The sequence below is a fragment of the Hyla sarda genome, chromosome 3 (assembly GCF_029499605.1).
Source record: "Hyla sarda isolate aHylSar1 chromosome 3, aHylSar1.hap1, whole genome shotgun sequence".
NCBI classification, from domain to species: domain Eukaryota; kingdom Metazoa; phylum Chordata; class Amphibia; order Anura; family Hylidae; genus Hyla; species Hyla sarda.
In genome coordinates this window covers 274,088,883-274,116,344 of record NC_079191.1, presented here as the reverse complement: position 1 = coordinate 274,116,344, position 27,462 = coordinate 274,088,883, and the positions used below count along the sequence as shown (strand labels likewise).

Genomic DNA, 27,462 nt, shown 5'->3' with positions numbered 1-27,462 from the left:
GCGGGACTATCGCGATCAGGCATCTTATCCCCTAGCCTTTGGATAGGGGATAAGATGTGTAGGCACTGGAGAACCCCTATAAGCTTACTGCATTCATTTCATTGTAGCATGCGTGGCCATAGAAATGATTGTCAGCACACTACTTTCCTGACTAACAAAGAATCCTGGTTAAAATCCAGCAGGTTGTACTATAGAGCAGTGATCTGCAACCTGTAACTTTGTAGCTGGTGCAGCAATGACAACTACCAGCAATGCCAAAGGGGAAGTAACACAACAAAGTACATGTAAGCTTTGATATACCCACCCCTATTCCCATAACCCCAGCAACCGTATTTCTGTCAGCATTGATCACAGTATCTAAAGGATTAAATTCCTGAAATCATCGTGATTGCCAATGTTTGTTACTGGTGATGAGTCCAGGCTGCTGCTAGCAGCCATTACTCACTGACTTTGAAGTAAGCTCCGCTTCTAAACATGCTTTGAAGTCTCTTATTATTGTCTAAACTGCCTACTCTGCTGTATTGTAAATGGAACACATTGTCACTGTCCCATTGGTTGATATTTTACTGTGGACATAAATAAAAGTCCTAATACAGTTCAGTTCTGGGCAGTGTGGGTTGGGCAGCACAAGGCTAAGCTGTCACCATGGTAGAATGAACGGGGTGTGTGTGTTTCCTTTGCATGAATGTGAAGCTCGCGGACGGATGAAGGGCCTGATGAGGTAAACTACTTCTACCACGACAAAATTTAAGTTGTCTTAGTGATTTTGCTGCTGCATACACTACTTGTAGATTCTGACTACCAATTCTGTTTTTCCTTCGTTTCAGGACGTTCTCGAAGAAAGGATATCTTTGGAAGTCCAACTGGAACAGCTGCGGCCTTTTTCTCACCTCTAAGTAATCTATTATCTATGAAAACTGGCCTGCTCTATGATCAACCCAGATTCCAAGCTCATTGCAACGCCATTCCTTCACCATACCCATATGTCCCTGCACTAGCTCAATGGAATTAATCAACTGATTTACATCACCCTAACCACCCTCAATTCCCCTTTTTAGCATGCACATCAAGACCTACCTATTTAAGGAAACACTTTACATATGGCGGGGAAACCGCATGGCCTGGCACATGCCAAGTATATTCCAGGTTGCTATACTTTACAGAGTATTTATGATGACTGCGCCATCTTATAAAGCACTATGAATTCTAATCATGTGAGTTTAAGAAAACTAGACTGTTACAGCATATGTGTTGGTCATCCTAATGTTTGGTGCATTTCATGACTTTGTACCAAACACATGACCATAACTTTGTATAGTACAGTGTACAAGAGAGTTTGATTCAGTAGTATAATGAAATGTACTAACCCATTACCCAATCATGGTGTAACCTACTACACAATACTGAGGTAAATCCTCAATTCACGCCAAATCATGTGCATTCAAATAGCATTTGTCTTCTCACTCCCTTCCTGAATTTGCACGTCTCAAACATCAGCCTCAACAAAGCCTATGTCTCCTGGACAGGACACGGTTTACTTGTATCCTACACTGCCCTTGTTGATCCTGACAAGTCAGATCTTTCCAGAGCACTAGAATTCTGGGTTCTCTTCCATCTTGCCTGAAGGCCTTACTACTTTGAACTATAGACAGGCTTTACTAATCGCCACAATCTCCCTGAGTGTTTCCTGCTCTTCGGGTTGATGTACTGTAATAGGGTTTTGTTCTATATTGTATGATAAACACCTTTTGATCTCATATGTAAATTTGAATTGTAAGCTGACTAACAGCAATTATTGTATTTAATAGCTTATTCTGGCTGTGGGATCCTAGATGTTAAAGTGCATGGATGTATCTCAGCAGAATCAGAACTAGCAAAAGTGTGATTTTTACACCAATAAAACAGCACAATATTTTAACCATTCTGATCCATCCTTTCTTTTGTCTTGCAGATAGTTTGCAACTCTTAAAATTGTAAATGTCATATGAAGACACAAGATAAATATATTTACCTCTGGTTGTTACTGAAATTCAAGACATTTTTTTTTTCAGCAATTTTGCCTTGATATAAATAGGTTGATTTTCAGACTACCATAAAGCAGACCATTTTTTGTTGTCTATATTACAGCTGTAATCTGCAGCCTGGCTCCTGAACAAAACTTATATTGCCATAGGGTTTTAAGTCCAGTTCAATTAAACTGCACAAGGTATGAGTATTGCAGCTGTAATATAAACAGTAAATACGAGCCATCTGAAACTTGGTTACAATGAACATATCTGGGTTGGAACAATGACTACATATTTGCAGCATTTAGTTTAATTTTTTTATTGTAACTTTTTGTGATTCTAATCACTTTCAATCGAGAACTAGGTTCTGGCTATTGTCTTTCTATCCCCAACTGCTGAAAAAATGCTTACAGCTTGTGAATAACACCACTTTATTTCCACAAGAATATGGATGGTAGCCCATTTACAGTGGGGCAAAAAAGTATTGTCAGCCACCAATTGTGCAATTTCTCCCACTTCAAAATATGAGAGGCCTGTAATTTTCATCCTAAATTTTCATCCTAGGTATACCTCAACTATGAGAGACATAATGAGAGAAAAAAATCCATAAAATCACATTGTCTGATTTTTAAAGAATTTATTTGCACATTATGGTGGAAAATAGATATTTGGTCACCTACAAAAAAGCAAGATTTCTGGCTCTCACAGACCTTTAACTTCTTCTAGAGTCTCCTCTGTCCTCCACCCGTTACCTGTATTAATGGCACCTGTTTGAACTTATCAGTATAAAAGACACCTGTCCACAACCTCAAACAGTCACACTCCAAACTCCACTATGGCTGGGAAGACTGAATCTGCAATAGGCAAGCAGCTTGGTGTGAAAAAAGCAACTGTGGGAGCAATTATTAGAAAATAGAAGACATACAAGACCACTAATAATCTCCCTCGATCTGGGGCTCCACGCAAGATCTCACCCTGTGGTGTCAAAAGATCACAAGAACGGTGAGCAAAAATCCCAGAACCACAGGGGGGGACCTAGCGAATGACCTGCAGATAGCTCGGACCAAAGTAACAAAGGCTACCGTCAGTAACGCACTACGCCGCCACTACGACTCAAATCATGCAGTGCCAGACATGTCCCCCTGCTTAAGCCAGTACATGTTTGGGCCCGTCTGAAGTTTGCTAGAGAGCATTTGGATGATCCAGAAGAGTATTGGGAGAATGTCATATGGTCAGATGAAACCAAAGTAGAACTTTGGTAAAAACTCACCTCATCGTGTTTGGAGGAGAAAGAATATTGAGTTGCATTCAAAGAACACCATACCTACTGGGAAGCATGGGGGTGGAAACATCATGCTTTGGGACGGTTTTTCTGCTAAGGGACCAGGACAACTGATCCATGTAAAGGAAAGAATTAATGGGGCAATGTATCGTGAGATTTTGAGTGAAAACCTCCTTCCATCAGCAAGGGCATTGAAGATGAAACGTGGCTGGGTCTTTCAGCATGACAATGATCCCAAACACACCACCCGGCCAACAAAGGAGTGGCTTCGTAAGAAGCATTTCAAGGTCCTGGAGTGGCATAGCCAGTCTCCAGATCTCAACCCTGTAGAAAACCTTTGGAGGGAGTTGAAAGTCCGGCCCAAAGCATCACTGCTCTAGAGGAGATCTGCATGGAGGAAACTTTGTGAAGAAAACGTTTGACCTCTGTCGTTGCCAACAAACGATATATAACAAAGTATTGAGATGAACTTTTGTTATTGACCAAATACTTATATTTTCCACCATAACCTGCTAATAAATTCATCAAAAATCAGACAATGATTTTATGGATTTTTTTTTCTCATTGCCTCTCATTGTTGAGGTATACCTATGATGAAAATTACAGGCGCCTCATCTATTTAAGTGGGAGAAGTTGCACAATTGGTGGCTAAGAGTACGTTCACACTGCGGAATTCCTGTGGAATTCCGGGAGTAGAATTCTGCGCAGTGAACTGTACCATTAGTGTGAATGGGTCTTCCATGAGACCCATTCACACTGCAGAATTTCAGTGGCAGACAATTCCGCAAACAATGAAATTGTTCCGTTCAAAGAAAGAACATGTTCATTCTTTGCGTGGAATTCCGCAAGGACTGCATAGCCGTCAATGGTGAAGGGGACAGTGCCCCGCGGTCCGTCGCCTGACGGGATGTCCAGTGTGAATGTGTCCTAAATACTTTTTTTGCCCTACTGTATGAGTTTTAGACACCTTTAGAGATGAGCAAACTTAGTAATTCGATTCGTCACAATCTTCTTGGCTTGGCGTTTGCTGTCTTTAGCCTGCATAAATTAGTTCAGCTTTCAGGTGCTCCGGTGGGCTGGAAAAGCTGGATACAGTCCTAGGAGACTTTCTAGGACTGTATCCACCTTTTCCAGCCCACCGGAGCACCTGAAAGCTGAACTAATCTATGCAGGCTAAAGTCAGCAACTAATATAAAAAAAAAAAAAAAGGGGGGGGGGGGGAGCGCAACGCAAATATAGTAGTAAGAAAGCCTAAACCGAGATTACTGCGTTGCACCTACCCTTGTGCCAAAAGTATAATTTAGTAAAACAGAAAAAGATGCAGTCCTACTAGGTATAGGGGAAATAGGGAAAAAAAATTAGGGAATAAGAAGTAGTGTCTAAAACATAAATAAATAAATAGTATTTATTGAATGATAGTCTCGATGATGTTCTATAGTCTGGGCAGGGCCCTTGCCACAGACTGAACAAAATATATTAAAAGAATATTAAGACCTATATTGTTCATAAAATATACATAAAATTTGCACTGTTGTGGGAAATAGATTGTTAACCCACTAGCCCGAATATATTTTATTCTCAAGACTTTTTAACAAAGTCAAATAGCAGCTTTGGGAGCGCTGGAGGCTCCTAAATAAATGCCCACTGTAACAGTTTGTGCAGGTATTAGCGCTGATGCAAGAAGAACAATAATCCTCTATCTCAGACAGCACGGAGACCGGGTAAATGAGGAACAAAGTTAGAAGATCAGGCACTTAGTGCCTCTTACCGGCTCCTGGCGGAGGACGATTGCCGGCATACGGCAGCGTGTGCAGATGTATTTGTGGTACGTCCCCTTGGTGGTGGTGTCCTGGATGCCTCTCAGTCCCGGTAGCACGGGAGCAGATGAGAGAGGGGTCCGGTGTTGAAGATGAGTTTAACAGCGTGTGGCAGCACTGTGAAGTGCTTCTCTGCCCCGACGGCACAGGGGTCAGATGTAGAGGTGAGGACAGCCCAATAGGTGTCCCGACCAAAGTGCAGATTATAGCAGTCTAAACCAGACGCATTTCGGGGAGCTGGGTCCCCTTTTTCAATGGTAAAACCTTCAGTCTTTTGCATTGCTACCAGTGAAAAAGGGGACCCAGCTCCCCGAAACGTGTCTGATTTAGACTGCTATAATCTGCACTTTGATCGGGACACCTATTGGACTATCCTCACCTCTACATCTGACCCCTGTGCCGTCGGGGCAGAGAGGAACTTCACAGCACTGCCACACGCTGTTAAACTCATCTTCAACACTGTCTCTCATCTGCTCCCGTGCTACCGGGACTGAGAGGCATCCAGGACATCACCACCACCTGACTCCGTGCGTCTCTCTTATATCTTCCCGTGCCGTCGGGTCAAAGGGGACGTACCACAAATACATCTGCACACGCTGCCGTATGCTGGCAATGGTCCTCCGCCAGGAGCCGGTAAGATGCACTAAGTGCCTGATCTTCTAACTTTGTTCCTCATTTACCCGGTCTCCGTGCTGTCGGAGATAGAGGATTATTGTTCTTCTTGCATCAGCGCTAATACGTGCACAAACTGTTACAGTGGGCATTTATTTAGGAGCCTCCAGCGCTCCCAAAACTACTATTTGACTTTGGTAACCCACTAGCCCGAATATATTTTATTCTCAAGACTTTTTAACAATCTATTTCCTGCAACAGTGCATATTTTATGTATATTTTATGTACAATATAGGTCTTAATAGTTTAATATATTTTGTTCAGTCTGTGGCAAGGGCCCTGCCCAGACTATAGAACATCATCATTATGTTTTAGACACTACTTCTTATTCCCTCTATTTTTTTTTTTTTTCCTATTTCCCCTATACCTAGTAGGACTGCATCTTTTTCTGTTTTACTAAAGTCAGCAACTGCCGAGCAGTTCGTGATGAATGGAAGGCTGGGTTCACACTACGTTTTTGCCATACTGTTTTCAATCCGTTTTTCTAAAGAAAACCGTATGGCAAAAAAACGGATGGAACAGTATGGAAAAAAGTAAACCGTATGTGTTTTTAAACGTGCATACAGTTCCGTCAGTTTTTATAGAAAAAAAACCCCATACATTTTTGAAAATGTTGTCCATTTTTAATGGGAGGGGTCTTGGGTGGGGACTTTAGGATTAAAATGCGCATGTGCAAAGTAAAAACGTATACGTTTTTCCCGTATGGAACCGTATACATGTGCGTTTCCCATTGACGTCCATGTAAAAAAAAAAAAAAAAAAAAAAAAACGTATGCGGTTGCAGTACGGTTTTTAAACCGGAGTCGAAACCGTGGTTGACCACTATTTTGTCTCCGGTTTAAAAACCTCACTGCAACCGCATACATTTTTTTTTTAACATGGATGTCCATGGGAAACGCACATGTATACGGTTCCATACGGGAAAAACGTATACGTTTTTACTTTGCACATGTGCATTTGAATCCTAAAGTCCCCACCCAAGACCCCCCCCCATTAAAAATGGACAACATTTTCAAAAACGTATGGGTTTTTTTCTATAAAAACTGACGGAACTGTATGCACTTTTAAAAACAGTATACTGTTTAAAAACGCATACGGTTTACTTTTTTCCATACTGTTCCATCCGTTTTTTTGCCATATGGTTTTCTTTAGAAAAACGGATTGAAAACCGTATGGCAAAAACGTAGTGTGAACCGAGCCCAACTTCGCTTATCAGTTACATAGTTACATAGTTAGTTACATAGTTAGTATGGTTGAAAAAAGACATACGTCCATCAAGTCCAACCAGGGAATTGAAGGGAATGGTGTAAGGGGAAGGCATGTAGTTTTATAATTCTGCATAAGCATTAATGTTATTTTGTTCCAGGAATGTATCTAACCCTGTTTTAAAGCTGTTAATTGTTCCTGCTGTGACCAGTTCCTGAGGTAGACCGTTCCATAAATTCACAGTCCTCACGGTAAAGAAGGCTTGTCGCCCCTTTAGACTAAACCTTTTCTTCTCCAGACGGAGGGAGTGCCCCCTCGTCCTTTGGGGGGGGTTTAACCTGGAACAGTTTTTCTCCATATTTTTTGTATGGGCCATTTATATACTTATATACGTTTATCATATCCCCCCTTAAACGTCTCTTCTCAAGACTAAACAATTGTAACTCCTTTAATCTCTCCTCATAGCTAAGATGTTCCATGCCCCATATTAGTTTAGTCGCGCGTCTCTGCACCCTTTCCGGCTCCACAGTGTCCCTTTTATGTACAGGCGACCAAAACTGAACAGCATATTCCAGGTGAGGCCGTACAAATGCTTTATAAAGGGGGAGTATTATGTCCCTGTCCCTTGAGTCCATGCCTCTTTTTATACATGACAATATACTGCTGGCTTTGGAAGCAGCAGCCTGACATTGCATGCTATTCTGTAGTCTGTGATCTACAAGTACACCCAGATCCTTCTCTACCAGTGACTCTGCCAGTTTAATCCCCCCTAAGACATACGACGCATGCAGGTTATTAGTACCCAGATGCATAACTTTACATTTATCCACATTGAACCTCATTTGCCAAGTGGATGCCCAGACACTTAGTCTATCCAAGTCATCTTGTAACTTATGCACATCCTCTATAGACTGTACCGTGCTACAAAGCTTGATGTCATCTGCAAAGATAGAAACAGAGCTGTTAATGCCATCCTCTATATCATTGATAAATAAATTAAACAACAGCGGGCCCAGTACTGAACCTTGGGGTACACCACTAATAACCGGGGACCAATCAGAGTACGAATCATTCACCACTTTCTAGACACTTTCCCTGGAATGTCTTTTGCAGGATTCTGGCATAGTTAAATTGGGTACTCTGGGAAAATATCCACCTATTGTGTGGATATGGTAGAAGTTAAGCTTCTGATCCCTACTTCATACTGCCCCCAGACCATGACACATCTGTGCTGACAGGTTCCCGTTACTGTGTTTAAACTTTATTTAAAATAAAAATCAAGAAACCATATGAAAATTTTTATTTACACCCAGATTATTGCAGCTGGATTTATCTCTTCTCAATACTGGCATGGACAGCACTTTGACATGCAGAAAGCCAGGTGAATTTCTCCTCTTCTGTGATAGTAGAACAGATCCACTGACGCTTTGGGCCTTGGAGACTGAACGCATGCTTTACATCTGTAGGAAAGGGTTTCATTTGAAATGAATTTTTTTTTTAAACATTTTTGCCGCTGACTTATTTCCACATCAATATATTAGCACCCTTCCTTTCCCCCAAAGTACTACAATAGACAGCAGCATGCATTATCCTAAAACTATATATATTTTCTCCTATTACTGAACCTATGACTGGAGAATAGCAAATCTGTAATTTTTTCGAATCTAAGAATCGGCCATTGATATGTTTAGTCGTTCTACTTTTCTGGAGAAGTCTGGTGTTATACACTTAGGTCTCATAGGACTGTCCTGTTAACTTGGAAAGTGGAGTCAATTTATTAGGTTCAGCAAATGTTACTGTAGATTCTCTCATTCCCCATGTGACGCCCTCAGTATGAATTATAAAGTGCAAATAGCTGAGAATCTGTGACTACATGTGGTAAGAGATGGTTGTGCTGTATCTAGAACAAAATGCTGATGGTCTTTTATTTAGAATTATTCTCTATTTATTAAACATACATGGTTTCATTTGGCACTAGATAGATGAGTTTGGTTCTTCTGTACTTTTACTAATTTTATAAGCAAAACCACAAATATGTGCACTCAGAACAGATAAATGAAGGATACAGATATATTCATACTTACATTTTGTATCTGGGATGTCTTCTAAAAGTAATCTTGGAAGAGATACTGAAGCCATAAATTGGTAGGATGTCTTTGATCTATGACTGAAAGGTGTATAGGAAATGTGCCGACTTGAAATCACTAGTGCATCATTGAAGAGAAAGAGACTTAGATCACTGATGTGCTCATAAAGCCTGTTTAAAATGGAGAATGTCATCAATACCATGCCACCAGCACTTGTTAGACCATAATGCTTTGCATTTTAGAAGGCTATTCTTAATAACTTTGACAACCTCTTAAATGACAAGACAATAGTTACATAAACTGTAAGGGGGGGGGGGGGGGGGTGAGAAACATCCATCCAGCTCATTCAATCCTATTACCTTAAAATATTGACCCAGAGAGAGGCAAAAAAAATCCCACAGGGTGGAAGACAATTTTCCTATTTTTAGGGAGTACAATTCCTGGCTCCAAATCTGGCAATCTGAATGAATCCCTGGATCAACAATACTTAAGTAACTAAGCACACTGCTCTTACAGTAAAGAACCTACATTTGTGCTGGTGTAGAAACCGTTCCTCTATGTCTAGATACAATACTGGGTACAAATAGATGATGGGAGATATGGTATTTTTATACTAATTATTTGGTTGCCCCTAAGCAGTGTTGTTTTTCTTTCCCTAAACTATAAATAACTCCAATTACATAACCTTACACTCAGCAGTGTTAAACCTTATCTGCTACTTCTTAGCCCAAGCTTCCAACAGAGCCAGTCATAACAGTACACTGTCCTCTATTGTGTTAACCAACTTTACACAGCATAGTATCTGCATTATATTAACACTTTACTGTACAATCCCTCTACAAGGATATTAATATACACAATATACCATTTCTTGAGAGGTCGACATAACCCTAATTACAAAAAGAATATTATAGAGTAGCTCTTACCATGTAAAAAAAAAAATGTTTCTGTCCTTGCCTATTACCCATCTATCCCTTCCTTTAAAAATATACAGTCCTGGAGCATCAGCGAAGCACTGAGATTCAGTGCCGCGCTGCTTCAAGACTGTACATCCCGGGGGTGGGGACAGCTGGCGCGCGAGACCAGACAGTCAATGCCTTCACAGCGCTTGCTTCCGCCTGCCTGCCTGTCTGTCTGTCTGACAGGCAGGGAGAGAGCGCAGGCTGACTGAATTCTGACCAAATGCCCTGCCGGGATCAGTCCGAATTCAGCTGTGACATCACAGCAGGCTGCAGCCAGCCACTAGGAGGGAGACCCCCTAGTGGCCGGATTTCAAGTGCAAAATCAAATAATTTAAACACAAAATAAATAATAGAAGTATATTAGAGATTTAAAAAAAAAAAGTTGACAGTGCCCATTTAAGCTGATCTGAGCCTTAGCACAGTACTGTACCTCAGTGATGCACTTATGTCTTCATTGGCACACTTCAGTAGAGTCACATCTTGAATGTGTATCAGATGTCTGTTTGCTTCTATTAGATTCTGGGGGCAGGAAGAAATAATAGCTTCTTTTAACTAAAAGTCTATTTTGGTTGCTTAAAAAGACTCCAGAATGAGTTATGCTGTGTATTCATATATCCATTTATACCAGTTTTACATCTAATAGTGGACGGTCTTATGAAAGTAGGGCCCTTTCATATGCTTTATTAGGGCGTACTGATGTCATAGAGGTGATCCCCCTCACTCAGGACCCTGTCTATGAGCCAGAGCAGATTACTGCACATAGAGGAGCTCTTCCTGGTCACATGGTCAGCCAGTGAATTGAATGTTTGACATGTAAGACTACATTTTATATGAAAATGCTAATCGGTTTTGAAAGCTGCAGGGATCAGCTGACCCATATTATATATGATGTTGTCTCAATAAAAAAAATAAAAAAACTTTTTAAGGGTGTATTCACACAAAGTATCCTGCGCATATTTGAAGCACAGGATTTGAAGCTGCAGATTTTATGCTGTGTTCATTTAGTTTACATTGAACTCTGCAGCTTCAAATCCTGTGCGTCAAATATGTGCAGAATACTGTACGTGTAAATACACTTAGGGTCTATTCACATGTACATTATTTGATTTGAAGCTACAGAGTTCATTGTAAGCTAATTGACTGAACACAGCATCAAAACTGCAGCTTCAAATCCCATGCATCAGATATGCGCAGGATGCTGAACTGTGAAGGTGAGAATTTACTGTGTGTTTTACTGTTAAATAGTTCTTAAGGGTAGGGTCACACGTAACGGAACCACCGGTGACCCGACCCATAGCGTGTCTCCGGTTGTAGCCAACCCCCCCCCCCCCTTCTACATGCACACATCAGATATTAATCAGAATTAAATATCTTCATAATCCAGACAGTAAGAACCAGAAAACATCTATCCTAACTGATTAGAAAGAGGCAACAACTTGAAGAAAAGTACTTTTATTCCCCCTGGGGTAACTAGAGTCAGACATTAGAACAGGCTGTGATGTTCCTTTCCTCTCTCCCATCCCTCCCTTACAGATACACAGAACCAGAGACTAAAACTTTTCATGCTGATCACGGACCTAAAACGAGTGTTAAAAATAGAACATGGTAGCTAAGGTCCAACGGGTCCAATTCACTTCAATAGCCCAAATATAGACCCACTTTCTGCTCGTATATGTTTCATTTGCTGGACTTAATAGCACAGCAGGCAACGATATTGAGTCCAATTAAATGTATACAAGTGAACCCAGCCTTAGACTTCAGTAATGTTAAAATTTAAAGTTCCCACACAGATTTCCGATCTGCTACTACTTCATAACCTCTGTAGTACACCGGGAAGTCAGACCTGACAGTGACCATGAAATAAAGAGCTACTACTTACCGGGCATCCCTGAATCATCTTCTGTATATGTGTCAGCTCGGTGTCCTTCTCCAGACTTGCTTTCAGCTGGTATATAAGAAGTGTCAATGTTAACATAAGTAAAATCCTATTCTGATTAAAGGGTACCTAATGTAGACTTATGGATTCTCTGAATCTATAGAAAAAATAATAATAATAATAACCTTTTAAGGGGTCTTGTATACAGAGGCAAGCAACCCACAGGAGGGTCCTGCCTTCCAGGGACAAACTACCTTCGGGGGGTGGAAGAGTAGGGGGGTTGTCGCTTACTACAGGGGACAAGCTGCTACAAGTAGAGATGAGCGAACTTACAGTAAATTTGATTCGTCGCGAACTTCTCGGCTCGGCAGTTGATGACTTATCCTGCGTAAATTAGTTCAGCTTTCCGGGACTCCGGTGGGCTGGAAAAGGTGGATACATTTCTAGGAAAGAGTCTCCTAGGACTGTATCCACTTTTTCCAGCCCACTGGAGCACCTGAAAGCTGAACTAATATATGCAGGAAAAGTCATCAACTGCCGAGCCAAGAAGTTTGTGACGAATCGAATTTACTGTAAGTTCGCTCATCTCTAGCTACAAGGAGTCCTACATACAGGGGTGAGCTACCCCCAAGATTGACTGTGGCAAACCTGGAAAAGCAGTTGCAAATAATGAATTCTCAATACCAGCTAACATCTCATGCCTCACCAAATACAAGCAGTTCCAGCCATCACATTAGGGGTGAGTTAACTTAAATATTTCAGCTAAATTTGGTCAAATATTTCATTGATAGTTTAGTATGGCCTGCAAATGATTTTATAAACATCCAAATGGCCTTTGACAACAAGAAAGTTTCCCCACCCTTGCTTTTAAGGGATACTCCGGCGCTAAGACATCTTATCCCCTATCCAAAGGATAGGGGATAAGATGCCTGATCACGGGGGTCCCACTGCTGGGGACCCCCCTGATCTTCCATGCCGCACCCCGTTAGAATCAGCCCCCAGAGCGTGCTCGCTCCGGGTCTGATTACTGGCGATCACGGGGGCGGAGCATAGTGACGTGACAGCTGTCACGCCCCCTCCCATAGGCTTGCATTAAGGGGGCGGAGTGTGATGTCACACAGGGGCGGAGCGTGACGTCACTATGCTCCATCCCAGTAATCGCCAGTAATCAGACCTGGAGCAAGCACGCTCCGGGGGCTGATTCTAACGGGGTGCGGTGTGCAAGATCACGGGGGTCCCCAGCGGCGGGACCCCTGCGATCAGGCATCCTATCCCCTATCCTTTGGATAGGGGATAAGATGTCTTAGCGCCGGAGTACCCCTTTAAAGTGATTGAACCCTTTACAGAGGCATAACGTATCAGTGAAAGAGCAAAGATGTACTGTATATATTTTCTTGACTTTTTGCCACTCTTAGTACCATAACAAAAAACTTCTGTAATTATGTAGATAGTAAAATATATTTTGTACCCGTCTTTTCTGATCACAGTAAACATATGCTGAAGGCTAACCTGTCCAATATAATCCTTGTATTGCTTCAGTTGCAGTATAGCAGAATTTAAGTCCTTACGATCTGAATGTTCCGGAGGCGTATGAAGACGAAGAGCATACAAGAGATTCACATATTCTTCAAAGCGAGTGGATGGGAAAAGAAACAATTCCTGTAAACTATCAAGAAGAAATATTGGGTTATGGTAATACGCATTTCCCTTACATCTCTGTCAGCCTCACAACATATGGTGAATTTCTCTGCCCTGCGAGCCAATAGGACAGATGGAATTTTTACTATTTAACAGGCTCTATCCCCAATGTTTATTTTTATGTTCTACCAATGGGTGTGCATAGATCTTTTTCTAATAAGCCCTGTAAACAAGCACCAATCTACGAGCTCAGCAATAGTTTACAGTAAATATTGGGCTATCTAATAGGGCCCCTACACACTAGGCTCAGATAATAGATGGGGGAACCTTGGAGGACAAAGAGAGGGGAGAGCAAATAGAAGGCAGTCTACATGGAAGACCATACCATAACGGCCGTTAACAGGTTTATAGGCATGTTAGCCTCCTAGGTCTGCAAACCATTGCTCTGTACTGTCAGATCTGCAATAGTTTATTATTTTTATTCTCATTCTCCTGGTTTCATATGGTCTTTATATGTAATTCCCTTTCCAGAAATTGTATTCTTGGAATGATTAGAGATAATCTCTTCAAGGCAGAAGAGTACATTTAGCACCTTTAGGCTATCTGGTCAGAGGACTAGGAGGCTGCCCAGAGGAGTAGATAAAACCCCACCTTTCTATCTAAACTAAGTTACACTTGTGTTCTTATAATCATTCAGACCTTGTCATGTTAATACATGCAGATTATTTATTTTACTACTTTCCAGTCTGACACTGGATTTAGGATATTTTAATTTGTCTGGATATTTCTAGTACAATATATACTAACAATTCCAGAACATGCTCTTTTAAAAAAATGAAATAAAACCTTATTCCTACTAGATTTGTTTCTATTAGTGTAGCATAGTGGGGGTTTGTTGCCTCTCTTTAGAACAGATTTATGGTGCGGCCCCACGGGACTCTAATACCTTTATCAAAAGGGTTAGCTATGATTAAAAGTAACATAGCTGTTTTCTTCCAAACAGATATGACACCTGTCCTCGAGTTACGTGTGGTATTACAGTTTGGCTTCATTCATTTCAATGGTCCTGAGCTGCAATAGCACACACAACCTGAGGACAAGATTGGTGCTGTTTCTGAAATAAAGCCGCTATGTTTTTTTCTATTTCTGGATAACTAACCCCTTAAGGACTGAGACCTTTTTCACCTTAAAGGGGTTATCCAGGAAAAAACTATTTTTTATATATATATATATATATATATATATATATATATATATATCAACTGGCTCCAGAAAGATAAACAGATTTGTAAATTACTTCTATTAAAAAATCGTAATCCTTTCAGTACTTATGAGCTGCTGAAGTTGACTTGAGTCTAAGTGCTCTCTGATGACACGTGTCTTGGGAACCGCTCAGTTTAGAAGCAAATCCCCATAGCAAACCTCTTCTACTTCTTCCCGAGACAAGCAGAGATGTCAGCAGACAGCACTGTTGCCAGACAGAAAACAACAACTCAACTTCAGCAGCTGATAATTATTGAAAGGATTAAGATTTTAAATAGAAGTAATTTACAAATCTGTAATTTACAAACTTTCTGGAGCCAGTTGATATAAAAAAAAAAGTTTTTTTTCCTGGAATACCCCTTTAAAGGAGAACTCCAGAACATAAAAATTGTCCCCCATAGTGCCGGCAGTAAAAAAAAAATAAAGATGTACATACCTTCCTCCGCCGGTAACTTGCTCCGGTCTCCGCCGCGATCCACTTCCTGGTTGCCGGTGGTCCGATGAATCAGCCAATCACCAGCCGCAGCGAAGTCCCCACTCAGCCGGCGACAGGCTGAGCGGCAGTGTGACGTTTTTGGCTCCGGCCGCAGGTGCCGGTGTAGTGAAGAATTTTGTGTCCTGAAGCGTTTTCACACTGCCGCTCAGCCTATCACCGGCCGAGTCTGACTTCGCTGCGGCTGGTGATTGGCTGAGCGCAGTATGATTCATCCGACCACCGGCAACCAGGAAGTGGATCGCGGCGGAGACCGGAACCGGTTACCGGGTGAGCGGAGGAAGGTATGTACATCTTTATTTTTTTACTGCCGGCAGTATGGGTGACAATTTTTATATTCTGGAGTTCTCCTTTAAGGACTGAGCCCTTTTTTGCAATTCTGACCACTGTCACTTTATGCATTAATAACTCTGGGGTGCTTGTACTTATGAATTTGATTCAGAGAATGTTTTTTCGTGACATATTCTACTTTAACACAGTGGTACATTTTTATCGTTACTTGCATCCTTTCTTGGTAAAAAATCCCAAATTTTCATGAAAATTTTGAAAATTTAGCATTTTTCTAACTTTGAAACTCTCTGCTTGTAAGGAAAATGGATATTCCAAACAAATTATATATTGATTCACATATACAATATGTCTACTTTATATTTGCATCATAAAGTTGACATGTTTTTACTTTTGGAAGACACCAGAGGGCTTCAAAGTTCAGCAGCAATTTTCCAAATTTTCACAAATTTTCAAAAACGGAATTTTTAAGGGACCAGTTCAGTTTTGAAGTGAATTTCAGGAGACTTCTTTTTAGAAATACCCCATAAATTACCCCATTATAAAAACTGCACCCCCCAAAGTATTCAAAATGGCATTCAGAAAGTGTGTTAACCCTTTAGGTGTTTCACAGGAATAGCAACAAGGTGTAGGAGAAAATTCAAAATCTTCATTTTTACACATTTGTTCTTGTAGACCCAGTTTTTTAAAGTTTACAAGGGGTAAAAGGAGAAAAAGACCCTCAAAATTTGTAACCCAATTTCTCTCGAGTAAGGAAATACCTCATTTGTGGATGTCAAGTGCTCTGTGGGTGCACTACAAGGCTCAGAAGGGAAGGAGCGACAATGGGATTTTGGAGAGTGAGGTTTTTCTGAAATGGTTTTTGGGGGGCATGTCAAATTTAGGAAGCCCCCAGAAGAGCAAAAGAAAACCCACATGGCATACTATTTTGGAAACTACACCCCTCAAGGAATGTAACAAGGGTTACAGTGAGCCTTAACACCCCACAGGTGTTTGACGACTTTTCGTTAAAGTCGGATGTGTAAATGAATAATTTTTTCACTAAAATGCTGGTTTTCCCCCAACATTTTACATTTTTACAAGGGGTTATAGGAGAAAATGCCCCCCAAAATTTGTAACCCCATTTCTTCTGAGTATGGAAATACCCCATATGTGGACGTCAAGTGCATCACACTACAATGCTCAGAAGAGAAGGAGTCACATTTGGCTTTTGGAAAGCAAATTTTGCTGAAATGTTTTTTGTTGCATTTAGGAAGCCCCTATGGTGCCAGAACAGATGCTAGCTGCCATCCTTGAGAAAGCCACATATTGGCAGCAAAACATGTAGGATGGTAGCAGATGTTTGATTTTAATTGCCCAAATCCACTGGTATACATAAAGTTTGAGAGGCAGTGCACACTGCAGGTGCAACTGCCTCCAATATTGGCACAATAAGCCTTTAATCAGCACAAATATAGTACTGAATATCCTCTCCAAAATCTAGTTCACGCTGAACAGTGTATACAAAACAAGACACAATAAGTTGGATGGAATAGTGGCTTTAATTTCCAGTGGTTTGGTGTGGTTTTAATTTCCCGTTGTGTGTTATGAACTAAATCAAATAAAAGTTATGTTGTCATAGAGTAGGGACCAAGAGGATTTGGTGCCTTATGGGCACATTTGTTGTTTAGTTGTATATAAACCTCCCCTTCTCTTGGGGCCAATTTTTGGGTTGTTGGTAGAACAGAAAAAAACACATGGCATGCTATTTTGCAAACTACACCCCTCAAGGAATGTAACAAGAGGTACAATGAGCATTAACACCCACAGGTGCTTGACAAATTTCTGCTAAATTTGGACGTGAAAATGAAAATAATTTTTTTCACAAAAATGCTGGTGTTACCCCTTACACAAGGGGTAATTGGAGGAAAAGCCTCCCAAAATGTGTAACCCCATTTCTTCTGAGTATGGAAATACCCCATATGTAGATGTAAAGTGCTCAGCAGGCGAACTACAATACTCAGAAGAGAAGGAGCGCCATTGAGCTTTTGGTGAAAGAATTTGGTTGGAATAGAAGTGGGAGGCCATGTGCGTTTACAAAGCCCCCTGTGGTGCCAGAACAGTGGACCCTCCCCCAACACCTGTGACCCCATTTTGGAAATTACACCCCTCACATTGCAGTGAACATTTACACCCCACTGGCATTTGACAGATCTTTGGAACAATGGGCTGTGCAAATTAAAATTTTTCATTTTTCACGGACCACTGTTCCAAAAGTCAGACACCTGTGGGGTATAAATGCTCACTGTACCCCTTATTACATTACGTGAGGGGTGTAGTTTCCAAAATGGGGTCACATGTGTGGGGGGGTCCACTGCTCTGGCACTATGGGGGCTTTGTAAACACACATGGCCTTCAATTTCGGACACATTCTCTCTCCAAAAGCCCAATGGCGCTCCTTCTCTTCTGAGCATTGTAGTGCGCCCACAGAGCACTTTACATCCACATATGGGGTATGTTCTTACTAAGAAGAAATGGGGCTACAAATTTTGGGGGGCTTTTTTTTCCTCCCTTGTGAAAATGAAAAATTTAGGGTAACACCAGTATTTTAGTGAAAATGATTTTTTTTTCATTTTCACATCCAACTTTAACGAAAATTTGTTAAACACCTGTGGGGAGTTAAGGCTCACTATAACCCTTGTTAAATTCCGTGAGGGGTGTAGTATCCAAAATGAGGTTACATCTGAGTATTTATTGTTTTGCGTTTATGTCAGAACCGCTGTAAAATCAGCCATCCTTGTGCAAATTCACCAATTTAGACCTCAAATGTGCATGGCACGCTCTCACTCCTGAGCCTTGTTGTGCGCCCGCAGAGCACTTTATGCCCACATATGGGGTAGTTCTGTACTCAGGAGAAATTGCGTTATAAATTTTGAGGGTCTTTTTTCCCTTTTACCGCTTGTGAAAATTTAAAGTATGGGGCAACACCAGCATGTTAGTGTAAAACATTTTTTTTTAACACTAACATGCTGGTGTAGACCCCAACTTTACCTATTCATAAGGGGTAAAGGGAGAAAAAGCCCCCCAAAATTTGTAGTGCAATTTCTCCCGAGTACAGAGATACTCCATATGTGGCCCTAAACTGTTTCCTTGAAATACGACAGGGCTCCAAAGCGAGAGAGCACCATGCACGTTTGAGGCCTAAATTGGGGATTTGAATCCGTCACAAAAAATACCCTACGGCAGTGTTTCCCAAACAGGGTGTCTGCAGCTGTTGCAAAACTCCCAGCATGCCTGAACAGTCAGTGGCTGTCCGGCTATACTGGGAGTTGTTGTTTTTCAACAGCTGGAGGCTCCATTTTGAAAACAGGGGGGGGGCGGGGACTGTGTAGGGGTATGTGTATATGTAGTGTTTTACTTTTTATTTTGTGTAGTGTAGTATAGTGTTTTTAGGGTACATTCACACGGGCGGGTTTACAGCGAGTTTCTCGCTGGGAGTCTGAGCTGCAGCGGAAAATTTGCTGCATCTCAAACTTGCAGCAGAAAACACGCTGCAGACCCGCCCGTGTGAATGTACCCTGTAGCAAACCTCCAGCTGTTGCAAAACTACAACTCCCAGCATGCACTGACAGACCATACTTGCTGGGAGTTGTAGTTATGCAACAGCTGGAGGCACATTGGGTGCGAAACACAGAGTTTGTTACTTAACTCAGTGTTTCGCAACCAGTGTGCCTCCAGCTGTTTAAAAACTACAACTCCCAGCATGTACAGTCTCTCAGTGCATGCTGGAAGTTGTATTTTTGGAACTGCTGGAGGCACACTGGTTGCAAAACACTGAATTAGGTAACAAATGTGTGTCCAGCTGCTGCAAAACTGCAACAATCAGCATGCGTTGACAGTCGAAGGGCATGCTGAGAGTTGTAGTTTTGCAACAGCTGGAGGCACACTGCTACAGCTCCCAGCATGCCCTTTGGTAGCCTGTGCATGTTGGGAGTTGTAGTTATGCAACAGCTGGCGGCACACTTTTTCATAGAAAAAATGTGCCTCCAGCTGTTGCATAACTACAACCTCCAGCATGCACAGGCTACCAAAGGGCATGCTGGGAGTTGTATTTGGAACTCCAGCTGTTGCAAAACTACAACTCCCAGCATGTCCTTTGGCTTTACATGCTGCGAGTTGTTGCTAAGCAACAGCAGGTGGTGAACAGGACCCACCTCCTGCTGTATCCTGCCGCCGTGACCGCTGCCGCTGCTGCCACCGATCTTGTTGCTCCTGTCGCCACCACCGCACACGAGGGGACCCCCGCCAGTCCATGGCAAGGTAGGAGACCCCACTGGCCCCGATCGCCGTCCCGATCACCGCCCAGCAAGGTCGTGATTGGTCGGTCGTTCCGATCGGTCAATCACGTGATCGTGAGGAGGCACCCGCGCCACCTTACTCCTGCTGGGTAAGGGTGAATGGGGCTATCTCGGACAGCCCCATTCACCCTTTTTTTCCTGGTCACCAGAGACCCGATTGACCCCGAATCACCGCAAATTTGCGGCAATCGACGACATGGGGGGGGTCTCAGAACCCCCCCAAGGGTTTGCACGGGGTACCTGCTGATAGATATCAGCAATCACCCCGGTCCGATCCCCGACTGGCGAGCGGCGGGGACCGTAATTCCCACAGGCATACCCATACACCCTCAGTCCTTATGGACTTTAAAACAGGGGCGTATGGATATGCCCGGCGTCCTTAAGGGGTTAAAGGGGTACTCCGGTAGAAAACTTTTTTTTTTAAATCAACTGGTATTAGAATGTTAAACGGATTTGTGAATTTCTTCTATTAAAAAATCTTAATCCTTCCAGTACTTATTAACGGCTGTATACTACAGAGGAAATTCTTTTCCTTTTGGATTTCTTTTCTGTCATGACCATAGTGCTCTCTGCTGACACCTCTGTCCATTTTAGGAATTGTCCAGAGAAGCATATGTTATGGAGATTTTCTCCTGCTCTGGACAGTTCCTGACATGGATAGAGGTGTCAGCAGAGAGCACTGTGGTCAGTCAGAAAAGAAATCCAGAAAGAAAAGAATTTCCTCTGTAGTATACAGCCGCTAATAAGTATTGGAAGGATTAATATTTTTTATTAGAAGTAATTTACAAATCTGTTTAACTTTCTGGCATCAGTTGATTTAAAAAACAAGTTTTCCACCGGAGTACCCCTTTAACCCCTTAAGGACTTTCGTTTATTCCTCCTTACCTTTAAAAAACCATAACTCTTTCAATTTTTGCGTCACCAATTCTACTTTGAAATTACATCAGTCATTTTACCCAAAAATCTATGGCGTAACAGAAAAAAAAATCGTTGTGAGACAAAATTGAAAAAAAAAAACGCCATTTTGTAAATTTTAGGGGCTTCCGTTTCTACACAGTACATTTTTCGGTAAAAATGACACCTTATCTTTATTCTGTAGGTCCATACAATTAAAATGATACCCTACTTATATAGGTTTGATTTTGTCGGACTTCCGGAAAAAAATCCTAACTACATGCAGGAAAATGTATACGTTTAAAATTGTCATCTTCTGACCCCTATAACTTTTTTATTTTTCTGTGTATGGGGCGGTATGAGGGCTCATTTTTTGCGCCGTGATCTAAAGTTTTTAGCGGTACCATTTTTGCATTGATAGGACTTATTGATCAGTGATCGATGATTCTGCCGCTTGACTGCTCATGCCTGGATCTCAGGCACTGAGCAGTCATTCGGCAATCGGACAGCGAGGAGGCAGGTAGGGACCCTCCGGCTGTCCTGTAAGCTGTTCGGGATGCCGTGATTTCACCGCGGCTATCCCGAACAGCTCCCTGAGCTGTAGCCCCGCGTTATAGATCGGGAGCGGACTCATGACGTTCCAGTATATCATGAGTCCTTAAGGGGTTAAAGATGCAGGCTGTAAATGTACGTCCTGCGCCCATTCTATGATGTGCACTCAGGAGCCCAGCGTGCATTATAGTAGGATGGTCCAGGCTGCTGTCCAGCATTAACTCTTCAGACGCCACGATCAAAGTTGATTGTGGCATCTAAAATGTAAAAAATTCAATCCTGGTTGCTCAGCGGAGCTGATCGGGATCCTTGTTGTGACATTGCGGGGTCCCAGTAAGCTGAGAGGACGGCCTCACCTACCTCCTCACCGTCCGATCAGTGCTCCAATGCAGCAGGAAGCCATGGCAGCCTGGAGCAATGGAGCAAATGGTACCAATAAAAGATATAGATCATGGTGCAAGAAATGAGCACTCATACATCCCAGTATTGGGCAAAATAAAATAAAAAGGTATGGGGTCAGAAGGACAATTTTAAGCATACTAATTTCCATACAAAAAGTTATACATTTTAGTAAAACAAAATAAAACCTAAATAAACCTAAATAATAATGATAATGTGTCATTTTTACCGAAAAGTGCAATGCATAGAAACTGAAGCCCCCCAAAAGTTACAAAATGGCGTTGGTTGTTTTTTCTCAATTTTGCCCCACAACATTTTTTTTTTGTTTCACTGTAGATTTTATGGTGAAATAATTGATGTCATTACAAAATACAATTGATGTTGACAAAAACAAGCCCTCATATGGGTCTGTAGGTGGAGAATTGAAAGCATTCTGATTACTAGAGTGTAAGGAGGGAAAAACGAAAGTGCAAAAATGTTTTTAAAACTCTGCTTCCTTAAGGGGTTAAGCACTACGGGCTTCAATATGGATTTCTTGCCATATCTCCATAAATTGTTCTGCTTCTGAGGTTTATATTAAAACCAAAACTATCCTTACATCCCTGTCGGCAGCACAAATGTATGCCATAGAAATGAAATGAGTACAGATCCACACAGAAATGCTGCCAGCAAAACAGTTTCCAGCTTTTGGTGGAATTCTCATTTAAGATAGCAACAGTCCATCATATGGATAGCAATGTGACAACCGTAATAAATGATCATTATATCTTACTAAACCGATTGTTTGCATCCAATGGGAACTAGCTTCGTAGCTGTAACTAATAAAGGATTTGCTACACCGAAAAACCCTGATAAAAAAAGAGAAATGGTGTGTTTTGTTGTAATGATGTATTAGAGGCGCGTTGGCCTCCAGTATCCATAACCTTTCCAAAGAACTGTATCCTAAGAAGCAGCCTTATTGGTGCTTAACATAAAGCCTGCTGCTAATGTGCTTATGTGTTCCACACATTGTACTGCTGTATTTACACCCACTGCTGGCAGCTTAAGACGACAGATGGAGCCGGCACAGACAGACACATTTCCTTTTAATGTTGGAGAGATTCACTGGGATTCAGAGAACACTAAAGAATCTCTGTTTCATGCATTACCCCTCCGGCATTGAGAAATAAAGTGTACAAGATTTACTGAGCAGAGTGTGCCAAAAAAAGGACATTGGCCTTTATTTATTATGCGACTGCTTTTGGCAGAGATTCCACATTATTGAAAGTTTGCTTATTCGTCGTCGTCTTAAAATATTCATAAAAAGTAAAAATACTTTTACAACTGTTAACATACTTTTACATCCATTTATCAAAGGTTAAAGAGGCACATATTGGTGCCTCTTATACCTTTAACATAAGCCATAGTGTTATTTATTTTACTGTACATTTAAAGCTCTTTGCCTATAGCAGTTTTATAAACTATTTAGAATAAGGTGTGTTGTAATATGTGCTATAATAATTAAAAGACATCTACTATTTTTCTATACATTAGCCAACTATACGTAGATGTAGAGAAAAGAAATGTGTGTACCCTCTGCCCTTAAAGGGGTATTCCGGTGCTTACACATCTTATCCCCTGTCCAAAGGATAGGGGATAAGATGCCTGATCACTGGAGTCCCGCAGCTGGGGACGCCCGCGATCATGCACGCGGCACCCCGTTTGTAATCAGTGCCCGGAGCGTGTTCGCTCTGGGTCTGATTACGCTCGACCGCAGAGCCGGCGGCGTGTGACGTCACGCCCCCGTGTGACGTCATGCTCCACCCCTCAATGCAAGCCTATGGGAGGGGGTGTGATTACTCATTACAAATGGGGTGCCGCGTGCATGATCGCGGGCGTCCCCAGCTGCGGGACTCCCACGATCAGGCATTTTATCCCCTATCCTTTGGATAGGGGATAAAATGTGTAAGCACCGGAGTACCCCTTTAAAGTTGCATAAAATTTATGATGCCACGCTTTGCACAGGCTCAGATGAATTCATCTTACTACATTATTGATAATGCTTCTATGATCACTAAACATGGATTCATGTGGACATTGATCTATGGATCTGCCTCCCGAATCCCTATCAGGGCATATAGGAATCATGGGAGGAAGGATCTGCTTGGCGCACTGCTCTCTATCAGCCAGAATGGAGATACACTCAGTGTAGTCAGTTCCCGTTTTAGCAAATTTGAGTTTTCCTTGTTTACGTGGGTGACCATTCACTTAGTACAATATTTTCCCTTGCAAAATCAGCGTCAACAAGGGGGCTTTGCTTTGCATTTTAAAGGTGGTTGCCTCTCAGGAGACAACACTTTTTAAGCGCTGTGGTATGTATATTTTGCTTTGTCTTATCTATAATTTATGGTTTATACGTTGTCAAGATCAGTCCCTTATTCCTAATGTCCAGTTTTGTATGAAACAGGGTTTACTTACCTCATCATATTAGTTAATACCGTTTGATCGTGTCTTTTTAAGAAAGCTCGGAATGTAGGCATGGCCTCTCTGCACTGCAAAGAAGAAATATCTTTATATTATAGGTCTGCATTGAGTTATTTATCAGTTACATTTAGTAAACAGGATAGTATTTTTATTAGAAGTATTTAGAATACCCCCTGACCATTTCCACTTGCATTTGGAAGTCACTGTATCAGTCACAGCTTCTACCCACTAGCAAGCATTGACTCTCATGGACGACCATTTACTCCTAGACAACTATCATATGTATTTTTTCATTTCAGCTAACAATGCCTTAAACATTAATATACTTTTTATAGGCAGGTAATGCTCTACCAATAAAGATATGATGCTGACACAGAGCTAGCAGGAAACTGAAATGATCAGCTCCTGGCCACATTAAAATTCATAGGGATGTGTTCTCCAATTAAACATTCACAGAAAATAAGAGGTGCAAAACTGTAAAAACCATAAAAAATAGCTTGAACATAGAGCTATTCCACAACCCATCCACAACCCATCCACAACCCAAGAGGGGACCATGAAGCCCCCCCCCCCAAGTGGCACTCGCTCCTATCTCATCATATATCCATCCTCATATAGAGGTGACCCAACAGGGTACAAGAGCCTCCTTTTTATTGCACAGTTTCCTGAATAAACATATCCTTTTACTCTAATATTGTAATCACTATTACAGTAAACTAATTCAAACATATAAAGCTTTATTCGATTCCAACAACTCCCTCTCGGTGCATTATTTTTTGTTACTCAATAAGTGTAATAAAGAAAAAAAAAGGAATTAGCATTTTCCCAATTTGTCCATCCCCCCCCCCCCAAAAAAAAAATGGAAAGATACTGGTTGTGATTTAAAGGAAATCTGTCATCAGTATCACCCACACTACTCTGTCATACAGGCTTGTAGTGCGGGTAATACTGATCAAAATGATACTTACAATGTCCTGAAGGTTCGCCCGTTGTGCCATTATCACTGTTTTTCTTTTTATGTAAATGAGGGTCCTTGGGGCATGGGCGGAGCTAGCTCCAGGCACCCCACGTGATCTTCTGCCGGGCGGGCACCCCGCCCAGCTCATCAATATGCACAGCCTCCCTCCCTGCTCTTGTGGCAGAGTACACCCAGAAGCGGCGTCAGTTTCAGCCTCATTCCCGCAGCCAGCAGTGAAGTGTGAGGATGCAAGAAGGCATGAGGGTGAATGAGGCTGAAACTGACGTCGCTTCCGGGTGTACTCTACCGCAAGAGCAGGGAGCAAGGCTGTGCATATTGATGAGCCAGGCGGAGTGCCCGCCTGGCAGAAGATCACTTGGGATGCCTGGAGCTCCAGTCCTAGCTCCACCCATGCCCCAGGGACCTAATTTACATAAAAAGAAAAACAGCAATAAAGGCGCAACGGCTGAGCCATTCAGGACATTGTAAGTATCATTTTGATCAGTATCACCCGCACTACAAGCCTGTATGACAGGTTAGTGCGGGTGATACTGATGACAGATTTCCTTTAATGCAACATTAAAGCTTCATCTGTGCCTCAAAATAAATTAAAAAAAATAACTCATGTATAAAATTTTCATAAAACTAAAAGGGAATTTTTTTTTAAAAGGTGAAAAAAAATATTTACCCTAAAGAGTAACTGTCATTTCTGAAAACTTTTGACACGTCAAAAGTTTTCATCAGTGGAGGTCTGGAGGCTGAGACCCAATCATTAGAACCAGCAGTGAGAAGCCCGCAGCTGAGCACTTCTCCTCACTATCGTGTAGTGACCTGTCAAATCTTTTCAGAAATGACAGTTACACTTTAAGGTCCCTTTTAATGTGCAGCGATGTGATCTGTTAAGGAGCCTTTACATAGCTTTAATGTGAAACCCATAACTATATATCATTGTCAGTCGCACATCTGTTAACATGTGGAGATAGGCTGCTGACTAATGATTTTAAGGCCTTCAAAAAAAGAAGATTAGCCATGATCAACAGATCTTCTTGTGTAACAGGCTCTTATGTGGTTATCCAAAAGGTCTAGTTTTGCTGTGGATATGAGACAATAAAAACACCAATCTTCTATTACACCCACAGGTACAAACATCATAGCAGAAAAACACAAAGGTGACAGATCAGAAACATAGTTTGCCTTATTAAACATAGAGAAATTAATATTTTGATACTCTATATTAACGTGGATATTGTCCCCCTTTTTTTTTTTCTACAAACAGAAAAAGCTTTACCTTGTCAATAGTTTTAAGGATGACTGTGTAGTTGTTAAAAAAATTAGTGTACGTCTTCAGCCTTGAAGCAAAGTTGACAAATACATCACCCAAGCACTGCGCAGGCCCCCATTCCTGAAGTCGTTCAGTCAAGTCATGTAACAGCTGTCTGAAATAAAAGCCTGATATTTGATGCTACATACAAATACAAATGGAAAAGTGTTGATCATAATTTTGGACAGGGAATCTATCTGGACCTGTATTCAGCAATTATAAGCAAGTATCAGCCAGATTTGCCCATGGTTTACTAAGAGTCTAGATCAAACAATATCCTAACATTTTTGTACCCGTGGGCCTGTGCCTAGCTCAGCAGGGTTGGGGGAAGCAGCACTTCAGTGAGAAAAAAAAGATAAATGCTATTGATGCTGCTGTAGCCTGAAGAGAAAAAATAATAATTTTCCCCTTTGGGTGAATACACATGGGTAAGAACTGCTGTAAAATGTACCTGCAGCTAAAGCCACACATTATGTTGTGGATTCGTGATTGTTTTCACCACTTTGTTTTGTATAGGGGTGGGGTTCACTGTGAATCCATAACATAATTGACATGTAAAGAATGCGGTTTGCTGCATATATTTGACAGGTCTGCATAAATTCTGACTTTTTGGACTCTGAGTCCAAGTGCCCACGCTATAAATCAGGCTTTGATGACTCCTATATAGACACCAATGTCTTTGACAGTGTTTCTATGGTCAAAGACTACAAACAGATCTTTGTACTATATAATCTGTGCTGCATCTGCCCTGCCGGTTTTAAACAGTTTGCATACCTCCCATTAATGGGAGTTACATAAACAGTATGGATAGGCATGGATCCCAGAAATGGGCCCACAATGGATATGCAAATAATATTCAAGATGGCAATACCCCATTAATGCACAAAGATCTGTACAGTTTCTTTTACATTTATTGGAAGTTGTAAAAATCTACACCTACTGAGCAACC

General features: G+C 41.6%; 2 protein-coding genes across 5 annotated transcripts in view; one reads left to right on the top strand and one right to left on the bottom strand.

Annotated features, from left to right (window-relative positions):
• The window catches only part of REPS1 (RALBP1 associated Eps domain containing 1), a 117,385-nt gene extending 115,449 nt beyond the window's left edge, over positions 1–1,936 (top strand). For 3 of the 4 annotated variants that reach the window (XM_056566682.1, XM_056566679.1, XM_056566681.1), the window contains one exon: positions 828–1,935. In XM_056566682.1, coding sequence (XP_056422657.1) covers positions 828–896 — 69 coding nt within the window. In that variant the 3' untranslated portion in view covers positions 897–1,935. Of the gene's footprint in view, positions 1–827 lie in introns of all 4 variants that reach the window. The other variant, XM_056566680.1, reaches the window with a different exon arrangement.
• A 6,293-nt stretch (positions 1,937–8,229) lies between these two features.
• ECT2L (epithelial cell transforming 2 like) overlaps positions 8,230–27,462 on the bottom strand; it is a 63,457-nt gene continuing 44,224 nt past the window's right edge. The window contains exons 16-22 of the mRNA XM_056563336.1: positions 26,481–26,628; positions 24,229–24,302; positions 13,417–13,573; positions 11,911–11,976; positions 10,462–10,550; positions 9,067–9,239; positions 8,230–8,442 (exon numbers count right to left, since the gene is read on the bottom strand). Of these exons, the coding sequence (XP_056419311.1) occupies positions 8,312–8,442; positions 9,067–9,239; positions 10,462–10,550; positions 11,911–11,976; positions 13,417–13,573; positions 24,229–24,302; positions 26,481–26,628 (838 nt within the window). The 3' untranslated portion in view covers positions 8,230–8,311. The remainder of the gene's footprint in view (positions 8,443–9,066; positions 9,240–10,461; positions 10,551–11,910; positions 11,977–13,416; positions 13,574–24,228; positions 24,303–26,480; positions 26,629–27,462) is intronic.